General features: G+C 43.4%; 1 protein-coding gene and 1 long non-coding RNA gene across 2 annotated transcripts in view; one reads left to right on the plus strand and one right to left on the minus strand.

Annotated features, from left to right (window-relative positions):
* Positions 1-58: 58 nt before the first annotated feature.
* Positions 59-2,256, minus strand: LOC311007703. Its single transcript, XR_014596436.1, has 3 exons — positions 2,232-2,256; positions 1,677-1,708; positions 59-330 (listed from the first exon to the last, which is right to left on the minus strand). It is a non-coding gene; the product is annotated as an uncharacterized lncRNA (long non-coding RNA).
* Positions 2,257-7,350: 5,094 nt separating this feature from the next.
* The window catches only part of LOC311007088 (uncharacterized protein), a gene marked incomplete at both ends in the record, with an annotated part of 49,041 nt that continues 37,146 nt past the window's right edge, over positions 7,351-19,245 (plus strand). Inside the window, 5 exons of the mRNA XM_084000175.1 lie at positions 7,351-7,621; positions 10,531-12,346; positions 12,448-12,621; positions 13,437-13,610; positions 19,147-19,193. Coding sequence (XP_083856301.1) covers positions 7,351-7,621; positions 10,531-12,346; positions 12,448-12,621; positions 13,437-13,610; positions 19,147-19,193 — 2,482 coding nt within the window. The remainder of the gene's footprint in view (positions 7,622-10,530; positions 12,347-12,447; positions 12,622-13,436; positions 13,611-19,146; positions 19,194-19,245) is intronic.

Consider the following 19,245-nt stretch of genomic DNA (forward strand, 5'->3'; position numbering starts at 1 on the left):
GGTTTAAAATATCCTTGTGATGTTCACCTAGGCTATACTGTAAAATACAAGTGGTGCATGGACTAATAGGTAGAATAATAAAAGGAAAGCATTCAGGACAAGATCTATTCAACTGGTTGTATTGAAAACATATAAACAAGTAAAACAAATATATTTATTAGAGAACAAATTTTTTTGTGTAAAGTCAGGTCATAGCCAAGGAGGCTTAACAGTCAGCGACGAGGATCTGCTCCTTCCCCCCGCTTCTGGCTGGCGCATGCTTTAGATGATTCATCATTGCATTCTCTATTTCCACATCTGTGGCCTTAATGCTCCATCTTTTCACAGCAGCTGGAGAGAGGACACAAGAAAAAAAAAATTATAGAGCACCTATTCAGATGTAAAATGCACTTTATAAATTACAGTAAGACTTTGTCCTGGGATTTGAAAGAGTAATGACATAACCACTTCTTAGACCCACACAGTAGCCTGAATCTTCTGATGGTTCCTTATAAAGCCTATAGGCATTAGTTACAAGTCATTGATTTAACCAGCATTAGGACTCTGGAGCTAAGGGACACATGGAGCAGGTTTGAGGATGGAATCCTTAAGAGTTCCTCTTTAACCATCCTGTTGTCCACCTGGGTCAAGGAAGGAAGTACAAAGGGAAAATGTAGATCATTCATGATGATCCCTGTTGTGCCCAGTAGGGGTCGCGCTGCCTGTGTGTATTTGTGGATGTTTGGGTTCAGTTGTTTATGCCTGCTAGGCTAAAAGTAAGTCTGCCACTCCATGCTCTCGGAGCTACAATAAAAATACACTCTTTGGAGATGATGTATGATCATTGAACTCACACACATACATGCGGAAGCATCTACAGGAAAGAAGAAATGACGAAGGGAAAGAAGGATGAAAGATAAAGGGAAAGATGGGAGGAAAGAAGGGAAGGAAGGAAGGGAGAGAGGGAGGGAAGAAAAATGGAGGGTCAATTGGATCAATAGAGGAGGAAGAAGAAGGAAGGAAATAGGGAAGGAAGGAAGGGAAAAAGATTGTGGAAAGAAGGAAGGATGGAGGAAGTGGACAGATTGGTTCAATTTGACCCAGAAGGCCGACAGGAGAGTTAAGACCAAACCCAGATAAGTTTTTATTTAGAGCTGCACATTAAAAGTTCATAGACCTTTTCAAACTGCTGTACTGTCTTTGGGAACTGAATTTGCTTTGAGATTCACAACGATTACATTGTGATCCAATATTTGACAGGAGGTATTACTAGCCTTCATTTCTGAATAAAACAGTGGCCAGCGCATAGGCCTGTTATCATTTCACATCACAAATCAAATCAAATGATGATTATGACCAGAGGTGCTTTAAGTGCTGCCTCTGGCGGTCGGTGGACATTCAGATGACATCAGAATGACTTTTGGCGATGAGAATTTGTGAGGGTCATACCCTGTATTTCAGTGAATGGGTGGAGTTACAGCAAAACATGGACACTCTCATTAGAAAGAGGGGGGCCACTCCAGCGGCTGGGATTTGAAGGGAAAACATAGGGAAAACCTAGGCCATTCAGCTGACTTTCAGCCTGGAGGGGAACTTTTGAACCGCTACTACTGTAGGCCCTGTGTATAACAAGAGCAATGATGGTAAAATCTTCACAATCATTCAAGCCCCCATCACCCTTAGTGTGTGTATCTTACCTGGTATGCGTCTCTTTATCACAGCAATACACCTGTAAAGTGAGATATTGAAAAGATAGTTATCAATACAGGCCTATGGGAGAGACAGAGACACAAAAATATAGTCCTGTTTCAGGTAGAGATAGCTAAATATGACATCATCAAGCTCAGTAACGTTAGTGTGTCATGATCTTAAAATGTTTGTCATACTGTTAGGTCATAGCCATGCATGTTGCTTATGATAAAAAAAAATAATGCAGTGATACAGTTTTCACAGCAGCAAACTTTTCTTTTTCTAAGAGGTTACTCTGTTTCCTTGGTATGAATTTGAATTTTGTGAACATATACTCGGTTTAACATCGATGCTACACTCGATATATCAGGGTAGGCCTTGCTATTTCGCCTGCTAGCTTACTGTTAGCCGCCGCTCGGTTACGAATAACATGCAGCAGATAGGCTATCTGTAACATTACACGATGCAGCAACAAAAGCAGAACTTTAACATGTAACTCATGAACGTATAATGTCTTACCAAGCACATTTTCATTTTAAATTACACTATTTTTCGAAGCTCACCTTTCACACGCGTCTGTGTCTTCTCCTCACCGACTCAAAACTTCTTCTGCCGCCGCCGCCGCCGCACCGCCGCTGAAACCAGGTGCGTTCACTACGCGAGGAAAATAGTTCCTTGATGGATGCTAGAATAACAAACATTTAAGCCCACCCCGCCAATACACTTGATGGTACTACATTGTTTTCTCCCATTCACAAACATATTTCCATCATTTTGAATAGTTTTTAACAACGTAAACCGATGCCGTCTAAACGCCGTTGAAATGACGTCGTCATCCGCCGGTCATCTCACCCCTCAGATAGACGTCATATCAACCCGCCTGCCCAACGTTAATCAGAGGTGGAATCTACGTCCTGACATGACTGGACGTTGACTGGATGTCTTCATCTCCACACAGCACTAGACAGCAGTAGATAGAGGAAATCATGCTTGGCAGTGTTTTTTTAGTTAAATATGTGTTATGTGAAATCGTATCCCCCCTAATGTTATCATGTCGAAAAAAAGTCTAAATAAAGTCACGTCGTGACGCAACGTCTGATGGATGTCGTCATCTGGACGCGGATTGAGAAAATGTTTGCTGGCAGTATTTAACCAATTAATCCGATCTAAAATGACTCATTATGTATGTCATATTTACTCAGATGTTATTTTATCATGTTGAAAAACTGTCGAATTAAGGTCACGACGTGACGCGACGTAGATTGGACGTCTCCATCTCGACCCAGGTCGAGGAAATGTTTGCTGGGTAGTGCATTATTGTTTTACTACTATACTAATAACAGTGAATAACTCATTTAAATCAACAAGATATTGTTTCAGTCTCACAACAAGATCAGAAGAACAGAGCAGAGAGGCTTTATTGTGATTGTAGAAATATACAGTTAAATTCTGCTGGACGGCACAAATACATAAAAAAAAATGTAAAGATATCCACTAGTTTCCGAACATCATCTCTGGTCAAACCAGTTTTGCATGGAATTGTACGTTTACGTTTCCATGGTTTTCAGTCATAGTTGCAGTAAATGCATGGATATATTAATGCTGGCTTTTAAAGGTCCCATATTATGCAAAATGCACTTTAGAGCGGTTTTCTATCAATAATATGCATCCCCGGCCTGTCTACAATCCCCCCTGGTATGGAAAAAGTTCATCCTCTCCCTTTTTTGCTTTCTCTGTCTTTAGAAAATGTGTGCTTAAACAGGCCAGTTGAAGATCTGCCACCCCCTAGGTTGGTGGCACCGCCCCAGGTGAAGGTTTGCCACGCCTGAAGAAATTTTCTAAACCGTGCCATTTTTTTCTCCACTTGTTAACATAGCTGTGGTTAAACAATGGCGAATGTACGACCTGGAAGAAGCGGTTGCTCTGTTGTTGGCTGCACACACAGCGCCAAAGTAATCAGATATCACCACATTTCAATCAATAAATGTTTTAAAATGAACAACTAGGCAAGTCTGGTCGCTTTTCCGCTGTGCCCCCCCCCGCTTTATTTACGTAAATGTGGTGATTTCAGTACATAGCCCAGCTCCTCCTCACTTTTCATTCAAACAAACTAATGCCACTGCCACAGTTGTAAAATTTCATCAATGAGACCAGCATTTAATCTCCTAAAAATAATTTAACCAGCCAGCGGTAAACCTCTAAAAGCATGCGGATACGTTACTTCGCTCGTTTTCTCCTCCGGGAGGAGGAGATGTCCGTGCCGGCAGATCAGCTCAGTAGAGCGGCTGCTGCTGCAGCAGACAGCCGCTGCCCTGGTGCCCGGTCGGGGCTCTCACAGACTCTGCACTTCTCCCAGGACAGACATCGGAGCAAACTGACCACAGACTCTGGATTAAACTTTCTCGCATGAAAAAATATTAAAACTGTGACGTGTTAACAGTGCTAAAGCCAGAATTAAAACAGGGTTTTAGCAGCTTCTATGGCTGTTCGTTTGCCGAAACGGCGACAGCCGATGCTAATTTCTGTTAGCCCGTCTATGAGGTTTCACATTATACGTTAGCATTAAGCTAAGCGGACTTTATGCTTAGTTGTGATACTGGCTGTGTGTGTTTTGAACGTTGTTTCAAGCCTGGTTTGGGACTATTGTGAGCTACATGAACCACGAGACCACTGGCGGCGACGTCAAGAGCTGTCGCCACGCTGTTATATCAATCGCTCTGGCCATAGTGATACATCCACCCATAAACATTAGCCCATGCTACCGTTAGCCACATCCTGTCCCTGAGGCAGAATCTTTCCTACTATGGCTACGCCAAGACCCGCCTTACTAGGCCTCTGATTGGCTGAGAGGGGCAAGGCAAGGCTGTGACAGACGGAGCTCATTAACATTTAAAGGTACAGGCACAGAAACAGCTTGTTCTCAGCAGAGCTCATTTGAGCGACTTTGAGACAGCTGCCATTCAGGACCACGGATCAGTTTGGGGCAATACATTTCGAATACAGTTTAGTTGGACGTCTGACAGCTGAGTGAAATTGATTAAAAAGAGCATAATATGGGACCTTTAACACGGATGTCAATTTGTGTGATATCCATTGTTAAAAGCTGGTGTGATGATCCATGCGTTTTACAGGTTTTCACTGAAAAAAAAAATCCATGCATTTACCATGGCTAATGAAACCGGAAGCACCGAAGAGCAAAACCGGCTTACGTTTTTGACGTTCGGTGGATATAAGGTGGATATAATAGGACAGTGAAGAATAACAAATGATCTTGTGCTCAAAATAATATTGTTCTTAGGAACATCACTGATAAAAAGAGTTGGTAAATTGCAGGAGATCCTAATTTCTGTTGTGATTAAAGCCCTGAGATAAACATCAGGTAGAAGTTAACAGTGCAGAGTGAAGGTCAGTAACTCTGTCTGTGGTTCAAGTACCAAGAGTTCTGCTGATCGAATGTTCATTGGAACAAATGAACCAGTTTCAGTTTTCAGATCGTCATACACACTTAAATTTTAGAAGTCTTGCTATGTTGGAAATAAAGCTGTCTGACCCAGAACCTGGAACCTAATGGCTGTTTGATAGAATGCACAAGGAGAACCACACTGCCTTGGCCATTTGTGCTGTTCTAAGAAGAGATTCAGGTGCAGTGTTTCCACTAGGATTTTTTTAACCAGTGGTGATGGCACACAATGGGTTCACACAGGCTCAAAGAGGGAAAACACTCAGTACGTTTACATGCAGAGCTTAATCGAGCTATGGTCAAAATTCGATTTTGGCGTCAAGTCGGACTTCTGTCCTTGTCTCAATATACATGCAACTGAGAAAATCGAATAACTGACGGGGTCCGCCCCCTCATGCGCCGTCACCTGTTGCTTCAGCGGGTTAATACGCCGCCTGTCCTGTTGACTTTTCTGTCACCTCGTAAAAAACTGAATATAAACAACTTAGTAAGCTTAACTCATTGAGTGCCGCGCTCCTTTCCAAAGTTTTAGTCAAGTGTACCGGCAATTTAGACCATTTTTGACTTTTTATGTAGAGCCACAGTGTATTCTATATTATTGCCACCAACACATACTGTGGCTCAATTGAAAGGTTTACCTTAATGCTTCAAGTGGCCACAAACCGTTTGTTTCTACGTGCCTCTGTTCCTGAGAAAAGTCAAGCTAAACATGGCTGGGTTTCACCAAAATCCCTCCTTTTTTTCTAGAAAAGGAGATAGAGCGTCTTTTATGAAAGGTGCGCTGTTTGTGTCTGTCGCTCTTCTGACACTCGCATTTCTGGATCAAAGGGCTCGTATAAGATAAATATATACAACAGTTGTTGTTCTATTCACAAAACCACCATCGGGGGCGGGGGGGGCGCCACTAAACAACAATAACACAGACGCACCGTGCCGTGTCACAGCTTCTCCCCGCGGAGCGTGAGGGTCAGTCGGCCACCGCGGCTCGGGAAGACCGGTCCCGCCGGTGGTCGCGGTCCTTCTGTGGTACGGGTCGGTGATGCCGGTCTGCTTTGGTCCAGAGACCATCAGATTTTACCGCGGGAGGACTTTGGGGAGGACACGGTGTTGCTCCAGCTGAAGACCGGGCGGACTGTCGGCTGAGAGCTTCCTGGTTCAGCTCCGAGCAGCTCGAGCAGCTGGAGCAGCAGCGCGGGTGAGAGCAGAGCAGCAGCGGAGCAGCTGCGCTGCATCTGCATGCAGAACTCGTTTGCAGAAGCCGAGTTATGATAAAAACTTCCAGATCATGAGCTGTCATGTGACTTTGATCGTCATCTATTTCAGTTCTCCTCGTCGTAGAGTCCCCAAATTTACATATAATGTGTATTAAAGTGTCTATTTTCATAATTTAAAAAAAAAGCAAAAAACGTAAAATTACGTTTTCGGCACTCAACGCATGGGAACGAAAAACGAGAAATTACGTGGTTGGCACTCAATGAGTTAATAATAAATTCTCAACTGCAGTTCCCGACCAGGCGCGCCAGTCTGGGCTGGATGCGCGCTGAGAATAGGATACGGGCTTCCTTTTTTCCCCTCTCGCTCTCTCTCTCTTTTTTCTTTTTTTTTAATAAAACACTCTTGCTGGTCGCGCTGTGTGAAATGCATTGAATCTGCGCTGACGTTGTTTTTTTTTACTTTACTTTGCCGGGTTCGGGCGGCTTCTCTGCTCCACTTGGTGCCGTCTCTACTGTTGTGGAGCATACGCACATGCATTGTCCAGTTATACTCCGACTAAGGTGTATACATGACGGAGGAAATCGAATTCCAATCGCATTATCTGGGTGTCTTAATCGGAGTTCTCAGCTCCGATTTCAGTCGGACTAAGGTGTTTACATGCACTTCAGTTGTCCAGTTATAGTCGGATTAAGGCAATAATTCGGTTTTTTCAAGTGTCATGTAAACGTACTGACTGAGTTCAGGAGAATCGGCTTGTGGCCCTGCCTCAGCTGTGTGATACCATAATGAGAGGTGACCAGAGTATCAGACAAGTTTGAATCCATCTGACCATCTGTTTACCTGTTGGGAGCGGTTCATCTCTTCTTACGCCTGTAACCTGCAAAAATTGACGCACGATAAAACAGAAATTTGAAAAAAACAGCAACAACAAAACAGTTAAGTCAGAATTGAGTCATACAGTGTAAACCCAGTTTTAAACTGTTTGTCATTCCTCTTGCAGCAAAAAGATGGAGACACCTCGACAGATCCTCTTGAAGACTTTGGAGGGTTTGAGAGACAATGATTTTAAAAAATTCAAGTGGTACCTGTGTGAGAGCCTAGAAGACCTCCCATCAATCCCAATAAGTAAACTGGAGAAAGCAGACAGGTTACAGACAGTGGATCTAATGATCCAGACCTACTGTGAAAACACTGATAAAGTCACAAAAACAATCCTGGAGAAGATGAATCAGAATGATCTACTGGGAAATGTCACACAGCGCATCTCAGATCCCAAAAGTAAGTTTGATCAAAAATGTGATGTTATAGCAATATTGAAGAGTGGTCAGTTAAAACCAGGTTCCTCTCCTGACCACTAGAGTGAGACTCCAATCGTGATTCAGACTCCATAGATGCAATTTTACAGCAGAAATAAACATGTTTACAGCCTGGTACAGAACAGCTTTGGTCTCCATGACGACTGTTTATAGAACTTACCTGTTACCCTTAATTAACTCATTGAGTGCCAACCACGTAATTTCTCGTTTTTCGTTCCCATGCGTTGAGTGCCAAAAACGAAATTTTTCGTTTTTTGCTTTTTTTTTTAAATTATGAAAATAGACACTTTAATACACATTATATGTAAATTTGGGGACTCTACGACGAGGAGAACTGAAATAGATGACGATCAAAGTCACATGACAGCTCATGATCTGGAAGTTTTTATCATAACTCAGCTCCTGCAAACGGAGTTCTGCATGCAGATGCAGCGCAGCTGCTCCGCTGCTGCTCCGCTCTCACCCGCGAGGCTGCAGCAGCTGGGAGCTGAACCAGGAAGCTCTCAGCCCACTGTCCCGCCCGGTCTTCATCTGGAGCAACACCGTGTCCTCCCCAAAGTCCTCCCGCGGTAAAATCTGATGGTCTCTGGGTCAAAGCAGACCGGCACCACCGACCCGTACCACAGACGGACCGCGACCGGGACCGGTGTTCGCGAGCCGCTGTGGCCGGCAGAGCCTCACGTTCCGCGGCGAGAGGCTGTGACACGGCACGGTGCGTCTGTGTTATTGCTGTTTAGTGGCGCCCCCCCCGCCCCCGATGGTGGTTTTGTGAATAGAACAACAATTGTTGTGTATATTTATCTTATACGAGCCCTTTGATCCAGAAATGCGAGTGTCAGAAGAGCGACAGACACAAACAGCGCAGCTTTCATAAAAGACGCTCTATCTCCTTTTCTAGAAAAAAAGGAGGGATTTTGGTGAAACCCAGCCATGTTTAGCTTGACTTTTCTCAGGAACGGAGGCACGTAGAAACAAACGGTTTGTGGCCATTTGAAGGATAAAGTTAAACCTTTCAATTGAGCTACAGTATGTGTTGGTGGCAATAATATAGAATACACTATGGCTCTAAAATAAAAAGTCAAATATGGTCTAATTTGCCGGTACACTTGACTAAAACTTTGGAAAGGAGCGTGGCACTCAATGAGTTAACGGCTAAAGTTATGGAGACCCTTTTGAATGACAGGTGAGCGTTTGTCCCTTTTGTCCATTTTTTGATCAGCTGGGACGTGTCATCACAGAGGTGAAGTCAGTCTTTATTTAGCCTACAGTCTGTGGCTCCAGCTGCAGTGCTTGTTGGCTGAACAGCTTCTTAAATCCCAATAGGAGCTTTGTGCCCATAAATGAAACTGGTAGTTTACAGTTTAAACTCCTCATACTGTCCTTGGCCAGAGCAGCAGGATGGTGTGGCTAACTCTTTGTTGTTTCAGAAAAGTAAATGCCAGCTGACTGGACGTCTCTTGATTCTTGTTGATCCCAAATGATCTGTTAAGCTTAACCTTCAGTATTGGTCGTATACTGTCGAAGCTCACCCATCTGGCTTCAAAACACAGAGATTTAACATTTTAAAATTATTTTTATTGCATATTAACGTATCACAATTTAGTGAAAGTCACATGCACTACTGATGCTACCCTTTAATTTCCTTTGTTCATATATCATTGTCTAAGTGTGTAGACTGATAATGAGCAGTGTCAGGTCATAACTTTTGCTGCTCTGTGAATGCGATCAGTGATCACGAGTATATTCCTCCTCAGAGAATTTGAGGCACTATAAGTAGGGATGTCCGATACTGGAAATTTACTGATATCCGATATTCCGATGTTGTCCAGCGCCCTAATTTCCCATAATAACCAATACCGATATGCAGCTTTTTGCCCCAAAACTGATTATTAACATAGACCTATCTCCTGTCAGGAATTAACACATTACTGTATGACTACTTTTACTGTGATGCCCCACTGGATGCATTCTACAAATTAACATTGTTTATTTGTTAACAGACACACACACAGACGGACAGAAAAACAGACACACACAGAAACACACACACAGACGGAAAGACACACAGACACTGTCAAGGCCGGTTACATTCCGACATCCCACCATTTAGACATACCGCTATTCCGACATGCGAACGTCCCACCATTCCGACAAGGCTTTAATATAAGGAAATGTGCGTAACCCAACAGGCTCCTCCCTTCTTTAAGACATGCTGATAGAGGAATACCCACATGGTTGCGTGTAATTCCACAGCAGAACGCAGACAGGGACTAGTCTGCCTGTCTAGCCTCTACCTGGTGTTTTTACTAAACTTAACCAACTCGTTTCTTCATTGCCTAAACCCAACCAGTGCAAAATCTTTTGGGGAAAAAAATATTCTATTAAAGGAATTGTCGGAAAGGCAGGATGTTTAAAAAAAGAGAAAATTACTGTCATTCCGACTATAGGAGGAAAGAATTGTCGGAATGACGGGACATTTGATAGAAAATTTTAGAAAAATTTAGACAATTAGAGGCCAATGTTGGACTGGTGGGATGTCGGAATGGCGGCCCCTTATCCTTCTCCTTCAAACACCTGCACACAGTTCTTCCAGGAACTTGACTGGCAGGTTGTTGAAGTATCTTGGAGAACTTGCCATAGTTCTTCTGTGGACTGAGGCTGTCTCAGTGTCTTCTGTCTCTTGATCTTGAAGACCTCTGGGAGAGGTTCACAATGAATGCTAACATGGCAAGGAATTGATCTCTTTGGAACAATTATTTCATAAAAACCTGCTGAATGATAACAGAGAAGGAGTTTCCATGATTCATGTTTTCTATGCAATAACTACAATAATAACTTCTCATTGACGTCATTGGTCCTTTATTCATACAGAGATTCTCACTGGCTGCCAATGTAAACTCAAATCTGCCCTGAAGAAGAAGTTCCAGTCTGTGTTTGAGGGCATCGCTAAAGCAGGAAACCCAACCCCTCTGAACCAGATCTACACAGAGCTCTACATCACACAGGGAGGGACTGGAGAGGTCAATGATGAACATGAGGTCAGACAGATTGAAGCAGTGTACAGGAAACCACACAGACCAGAAACAACAATCAGACAAGAAGACATCTTTAAAGCCCCACCTGGAAGAGACCGACCAATCAGAACAGTGATGACAATGGGAGTGGCTGGCATTGGGAAAACAGTCTTAACACAGAAGTTCACTCTGGACTGGGCTGAAGACAAAGACAAAGACAAAGACAAAGACAACCAGGACATACACTTCACATTTCCCTTCACCTTCAGAGAGCTGAATGTGCTGAAAGAGAGAAAGTTCAGCTTGGTGGAACTTGTTCATCACTTCTTCTCTGAAACCAAAGCAGCAGGAATCTGCAGCTTTAATGAACTCCAGGTCATCTTCATCTTAGACGGTCTGGACGAATGTCGACCGCCTCTGGACTTCAAAAACACTGAGATCCTGACTGATGAGACAGAGTCCACCTCAGTCAACGTGCTGCTGACCAACCTCATCAGGGGGAACCTGCTTTCCTCCGCTCGCCTCTGGATAACCACAAGACCTGCAGCAGCCAATCAGATCCCTCCTCCGTGTGTTGACATGGTGACAGAGGTCAGAGGGTTCACTGACCCAATGAAGGAGGAGTACTTCAGGAAGAGGTTCAAAGATGAGGAGCAGGCCAGAGAGATCATCTCCCACATCAAGACATCACGAAGCCTCCACATCATGTGCCACATCCCAGTCTTCTGCTGGATCACTGCTACAGTTCTGGAGGATCTGTTGAAGACCAGTGAGGGGGGAGAGCTGCCCAAGACCCTGACTGAGATGTACATCCACTTCCTGGTGGTTCAGACCAAAATGAATAAGGTCAAGTATGATGGAGGAGCTGAGACAGATCCACACTGGAGTCCAGAGAGCAGGAAGATGATTGAGTCTCTGGGAAAACTGGCTTTTGAGCAGCTGCAGAAAGGAAACCTGATCTTCTATCAATCAGACCTGAAAGAGTGTGGCATCGATATCAGAGCAGCCTCAGAGTACTCAGGAGTGTTTACACAGATCTTTAAAGAGGAGAGAGGCCTGTACCAGGCGGCCAAGGTGTTCTGCTTCATCCATCTGAGTGTTCAGGAGTTTCTGGCTGCTCTTCATGTTCATCTGACATTCATCAACTCTGGACACAACCTGATGTCAAGAAAGACATTTACCTTTAAACTTTTTAAACTGTTCAGAGCCAAATCATCACATTTCTACCAGAGTGCTGTGGACGAGGCCTTACAGAGTCCAAATGGACACCTGGACTTGTTCCTCCGCTTCCTCCTGGGTCTTTCACTGGAGACCAATCAGACTCTCCTACTAGGTCTTATGACTCAGACAGGAAGTGACTCACAGACCAATCAGAAAACAGTCCAGTACATCAAGAAGAAGATTGAAGAGACTCCTTCTGCAGAGAAAAGCATCAATCTGTTCCACTGTCTGAATGAACTGAATGATCGTTCTCTAGTGGAGGACATCCAACAGTCCCTGAGATCAGGACGTCTCTCCACAGACAAACTGTCCTCTGCTCAATGGTCGGCTCTGGTCTTCATCTTACTGTTATCAGAAAAAGATCTGGATGTGTTTGACCTGAAGAAATACTCTACTTCAGAGGAGGCTCTTCTGAGGCTGCTGCCAGTGGTCAAAGCTTCAACTAAAGCTCTGTATGTGCACATATATTCATCTACATTTACTGTATCTTCTTCTTTTGTCATAACAAAAATAGAATTATTTGTTTACTTTTGTTTTCCTGATTCCTCTTCAGACTAAGTGGCTGTAACCTCTCAGAGAGAAGCTGTGAAGCTCTGTCCCAAGTCCTCAGCTCCCAGTCCTCTAGTCTGAGAGAACTGGACCTGTGTAACAACAACCTGCAGGACTCAGGAGTGAAGCTGCTGTCTGGTGGACTGGAGAGTCCACACTGCAGACTGGAAACTCTCAGGTCAGGATACAGATGTTTGTTAGACAGCTTTAACACCTTTCTGTAAGTTGTTGGTGATGATGCTCAACATCTGTTGAGATATTCAGCGGCCTGTTGAGTTTCTCAACATCTCTGTACACATGATTTTGTAAAATTGGGGGTTCATTATATTTTCTATCTCCAGTCTGTCAGCATGTCTGGTCACAGAGGAAGGATGTGCTTCTCTGGCCTCAGTCCTAAGCTCCCAGTCCTCAAGTCTGAAACACCTGTACCTGGGTAACAACAAACCGCAGGACTCAGGAGTGAAGCTGTTGTCTGGTGGACTGGAGAGTCCACACTGCAGACTGGAGACTCTCAGGTCAGGATACAGATGTTTGTTAGACAGCTTTAACACCTTTCTGTAAGTTGTTGGTGATGATGCTCAACATCTGTTGAGATATTCAGCGGCCTGTTGAGATTCTCAACATCTCAGTACACATGATTTTGTAAAATTGGGGATTCATTATATTTTCTATCTCTAGTCTGTCAGGATGTCTGGTCACAGAGGAAGGATGTGCTTCTCTGGCCTCAGTCCTCAGCTCCCAGTCCTCAAGTCTGAAACACCTGGACCTGAGTAACAACGACCTGCAGGACTCAGGAGTGAAGCTGTTGTCTGGTGGACTGGAGAGTCCACACTGCAGACTGGAGACTCTCAGGTCAGGATTCAGCTGTTTGTTGGACAGCTGATCTTCAACATCCTTCTGTAACTTGTTGGTGAAGATGCTCAACATCTGCAGGATTTTACTGTTGATATGATTTTCTAAGACTCTTGAGTCTATCACATTTTCTATCTCCAGTCTGTCAGGATGTCTGGTCACAGAGAGAGGCTGTGCTTCTCTGGCCTCAGCTCTGAGCTCCAACCCCTCCCATCTGAGAGAGCTGGACCTGAGCTACAATCACCCAGGAGCCTCAGGAGAGAAGCTGCTGTCTGCTGGACTGAAGGATCCAGACTGGAGACTGGAGACTCTCAGGTACAATCAGACAACAAGGACTCAGTCTGTCTCCTGTCTTTTATGTTTCCCTACTCGGTCAGTCATCATGAACAGGGATGCAAACAGCGCGCCGAAAAGCGAAACACGCTTTTTTCATGACCAATTAGGTGACTTGTGTGAATCGTTCAGATTTTGTTTTTGAGGGGGGGGGGGGTCTCAACGTCTCAGCTGGGGTCAGTAAAATGTTTTTCTAACAGGCTGACAGTGACAATCACGTGAAACTGAGGCGAACTCATTCATGGTTGTCTCTGATTATACTGATAACAGCCTACCGCCAATGTAGTCGCGCGACATGCGCGCTCATCCGCATGCAGTCGGTGCGACGGCAACCCCCCCCCCCCCCCCCCCTCTGATTTCCCTTAGTTGTGTTCAGAGCAGTGAGTTGGCCTGAATTCACAAACACATGGGTCCTCTCAAGTCTTTGCCCAAATAGAGAAAAAGACACGTTAGCTGTTTTGACAATGTTTTGACTTTTGTAAATCAGATAAAAATCATAACTTGTTGACATTAATAACCTCAGATGTTGTTTATTGATAAACAGAGTGCTGCTGCTTACTGTACATAGCAGAAACCCTGCAGTCTATAATTTCCCCTATGATTTTATATTCCACATTGTGAATTTTTGTTATCATTGGAGCAGATTTTATGTTTTGCCATTTGATTCTTCACCAACAGCAGCTTTTCTTTATAACACACAGTCAGTAAACACATCAACAAGACAACGACTTGACTGTAAGACTGTGCAGGTTTTCATGTAGGGCAGAGGGAACAGAAATACATAATATTGAAGATGTACAGTAAACCTCTGTAGGCCCCTCAGTCTCCATTAGGGGTGTAAAGGTATACCGTACTTCGGTATACCGCGGTGGTAATTAATTAATTATTTTAATATTAACTCCACTTACACGTTGGGAACCCAAAACATTTCACTTCACGTTCACATGCAAGTCGGCCGGAAATAGCTCGCTCCTTCGTTGGTTTCTCTTTTTTTCCCTCTCCAGAGCTCCCCCACAGTTCTGGGAGGCACATGTCACTGTGCACACATGCTTTTGTTTACAACGGGCTTTCAGATCGGCTCCGGTGCCTGTAGCTTGCAGACCAATCACAAATCGTGATTGGTTGAAGTCGAAGGAAACCATAGAAACACGTTGTTGGAGGGAGTGGAGGGAGGGAGGGAGGGAAGGGGGGGGGGGGGTTTGGCTCGTGGTCGGAGAGCAGTGTTTGCTAAGCCCTGCTACCTGCTAATATTGGGCTAGTGCTAACACGGAGCTAACGCTAACAGGGAGCTAACGCTAACACGGCCACACACAGAGACACAGATACACACACATGAATAAAGGTTCCAAAACACGAAGGCGTGTGTGTGTCATGACGTATTACATTACCTTATAAAAGATCCATGGTGTGTGTGTGTGGCATGTTAGCGTTAGCTCCATGAAGCCACAAGCACAAGCCGAACTTAATCAGTACGTGACGTCATGCCAAAGAAAAAAAAAGACGAAAGAAAGAGAGAGATTGAAGGAAAGAAGGAGAGAGAGAAAGATGGACTATAATAGATAGATGCACGGAGAGATGCATAATAGAGGCTGTGTGTGTGTGTGTGTGTACACAGACATGTCTCTGTGTAGAGAGAGAGAGACTTTAGTGACTGAATATAAATAATTACATTTTGCTGACACTTAAGTATAAACAAAATATAAGTTGTATTACTTTACATAAAGCATGTACTTTAATTTTAATACCGTCACCGTGAAATACCGCGGTATACTGTACTAATACCGTTACCGTACCGTACTGTAAAATCCCATACCGTTACACCCCTAGTCTCCATAGCAACAGATATGGTTCATCCTCCTCCTGTGATAAATTATGTAGTAAAGTGATTGCTGTCGGAAGATATAACTATTTAAGACTTATATTAAAGCAGAAGTAAGTGATATATTTGTGTTAATATAAGTCTTAAATAGTTATATCTTCCGACAGCAATCACTTACATAGAGTGTTTGGACCGAAACATGGGTCTCTCAGTCCCTCTGCTCTGCTCTGAGCCGAGGAGAAAACATTTATCGTATCCTACAGTTTTTATCCAATGAGGAGAGAGAACGGCATGAAGGGCTGTGTGTGCAGCCAAGGGATGCGCGTGAATGTGGTGACGTAGGGACGAGGACTGTTATGGTGCGTTCAAGGCAGCCCGTGTTTTTCCGACCTGTGAACTCGTACCAGTTCGATCTGGTACGAGTTCACGGGTCGGAAGTTACGAGTGGCCGTTATAGTGACTTTCACAGGTAAAACAGGTCGGAAAAACGCGAGTGGGTTGCCTGGAACGCTACAAAGTCGTAAGTTGTGACATGAAGCTGTAATTTACGGTTTCCGATCATCCTTGGCGACATGAACCACTGCTCACTGAATAAAACTCTAAGAGACTTTTTCCAATATGTCACATGCCCCACCAGGAGCAACAAGATGCTTGACAAATGTTGTGTCAATGAGAGAGGCATATAAGTCATTACCCCTCCCGCCCCTGGGTGCATCCGATCATAACTGTGTGCATCTCATTCCCGTGTATCGCACTGCATTAAAAAGAGGCAAAGTGCAGAACATTAGTTTTAAGGACTGGAATGACAGTAATGCATGCCAGACTCTTCAAGGCCTCCTCGATTCTACAGACTGGGACATGTTCATTGAATCCTCGGCCTAATCCTAACTCTAAACCATGGGTGTCGAAGTCTCTTAAAACACTTCTACACAAGAAGAATAAAGCCTTCAGGGAGGGTAATAAATTAGAACTGTGCAATTTGCAAAAAGAAATTAAGAGAGAAGTCAGAGCTGGAAAAATGAGATACAAGAACAAAATAGAAGCCCAACTCAGAACAAATAATCTGGGCTCAGCATGGGAGGGCATGAAAACAATCACAGGACTGAACAACAGTAGTAGAGGAAGGGTCTTGTTGCCCAATTATAACTCTGATCACCATCTGGCTGAGAGCCTTAATGCTTTTTATGGTAGATTTGACAATCATGATTTTAGCAGTAATCGTTCTGAGCTTAAAATAGGCTCCTGTCAGCTCCTCCTTTGAATCCTTTTTTCAATGAACTAAGTGTTATCAAGTGTTTTAAAGGGTGTAAACCTAAGAAGAGCCCTGGCCCGGATAACATTAATGGTCGCCTTTTAAAGACCTGTGCCGAACAGTTAGGTCCCATTTTTAACTATATATTTAACTTATCTCTCACACAGCAAAGGGTACCCTCTCTCTGGAAGCAATCTACTGTTGTCCCAGTTGCTAAAATCAGCAACCCAAAAACACTTAATGATTTCAGACCAGTGGCTCTAACCTCCTTGGTTATGAAACAGTTTGAAAAATGAATTAAAGCAGAGCTTGTGGTCAAAACTGAGAACCTGCTAGACCCTCTCCAGTTTGCATATAGAGCTGGCAGGGGCGTTCAAGATGCAACTGCCACTTTTCTTAACCTCCTGCTCAAACACTTAGTAAAAATCACGCCAGGTTGCTTTTTATTGATTTTTCTTCAGCATTCAACACTATCCAGCCACATGTCCTAGCTAGAAAACTAGTTGACTTTTTTGGTTTGGATCTATGTCTGGTAGGCTGGATTCTTGATTTCTTAACAAATAGATCTCAACGAGTAAGAGTTAATGGGATTTTGTCCAGCACCTTGTCATCTTCCACCGGCTCGCCTCAGGGCTGTGTATTATCTGCCCTCTTGTATATTCTATATACCAATATATATATATACCTGTCGCTGCCGTCACATAAACAGATCCATCATTAAGTATGCCGATGATTCACTTATTGTCAGCCTGCTACATGATGATGAGGACAGTCATGGTCCTGTTCTTGATGACTTTCTGTCTTGGTGTAATGACTCCTTCTTGCAACTTAATGTAACAAAAACAAAAGAGATCTGCATCGATTTCAGGCGTACCCATCCAACAGTGTCATAAACGGTGAGAAAGTCGAATTTGTAATCAGGTATAAATACCTGGGTACAATAATTGACGATCAACTGAAATTTGACCTCAACACTGAAATGTTATGTAAGAAAGGCCAGCAGCGCCTATACTGCTTGAGGAAGTTGGCCAGGTTTCATGTGGACAAGACTCTGATGAAAATGTTTTATTGTGCCTATATTGAGTCTGTCATCTCTTTTTCCATTGTCTGCTGGTACGGCAATCTTTGCATCAGAGATAAGAATTCCCTCGGAAGAATTGTGAAAGTGGCCTCTAAGGTCGCAGGCATCCAGTTTGATGGCCTGGACCACATATTTAATGGACAGGTGCTCATCAAAGCTCTGTCCATTCGCTCAGAGGATGCCCATACCTTGTGCTCAGAGTACAGGCTCCTCCCATCAGGCCTTCGCCTGTGCGTCCCTCGGGCCACAAAAAATAGATACAGACTTTCCTTTGTGCCTGTCTCCATTCAAGCACTGAATGCCTCGAAATAATGACTGGTTGTAACCTGTTTAAGTCTGTACTGGCCACCGTACTGTCCCAATCATTTTGCTCTCCTCTGTATGAGACTGCACCTTATCTGATGCACTTTACTTGACCACTATGTTCTTAGTGTTATCTTGGATCTTGTATTCTGTGTTTTAACGGTATTTCCTATATTTATCTTTTATATGATCACAATTAGTGCATATTTTATTTATATTGTTATTTATAATGATGCGTTTCTATGTCACTATATGTCTTTGTGTTGTATGTTTTTTACCTTTATGTGATTCTATGAGCTGCAATCCAAATTGCCCTTTGGGGACATGAAATAAACTGAACTGAACTGAACTGAACTGTTTCAAAAGCCTGCCTGGAACGCAGCATTACCCAAAACGACCGGATCGCTTACTTCTGCTTTGATAGTATATTTTAATATAACACTGTTCACAAATATCACAAATATTAAATGTTATTTCCATTTTATTTCTTTGTGGTCTTATTATGACTTAAAACATGTTATTGTTAGCCTAAGCTGCATACTGTAATTTAGGAGCATGTGATGTAATAGAAAAAACAGGGGTTGTTTGGATAAACTGCGCTCATGTGTGGGTGAGAGCAGCAGGGAGACTGGGATGGAGCTCGGTCTCTGGAGAATTCTGAGAAAAAAGTCAGAACTCACTTATTTTTATTTTTGGTTATCTTTGTCTAATGTTAAAACTTGTCTGATGATCTTAAACATTGAAGTGTGACAAATATGCAAAAAAGTAAGAAATCAGGAGCAGAGCAAATCCTTTCTCACAGCTCTGTAAATGACAGTAAACACAGAGAATCTGCTGTTAAACTGATCTGTGAGCAGTCAGTCAAGTCAACACTTCACTGGTTTGGATGTAAATTCACTTAATTATAAGCGACGACTTTAGAGACCTACATTTCCCCTTCTGTTGAGGAACATCAATGAAAACACAGAGAAGATCAGTGGTGATTCTTCTTTTTCTTCTGACAAACTACTACATGTTGAACAGTTTAGATATAAAATCACTCTGACTGTGTTTCTTCCTCCAGGCTGGACCATGGTGGAGAGAACATGTTAAGACCTGGTCTCAGGAAGTGTAAGTGTGGATTTAATGTGACTAATGATCAGATAACAGCTCTCTGTCAGTT

The sequence above is a fragment of the Trachurus trachurus genome (genome assembly GCF_905171665.1).
Source record: "Trachurus trachurus genome assembly, chromosome: 24".
NCBI lineage: Eukaryota > Metazoa > Chordata > Actinopteri > Carangiformes > Carangidae > Trachurus > Trachurus trachurus.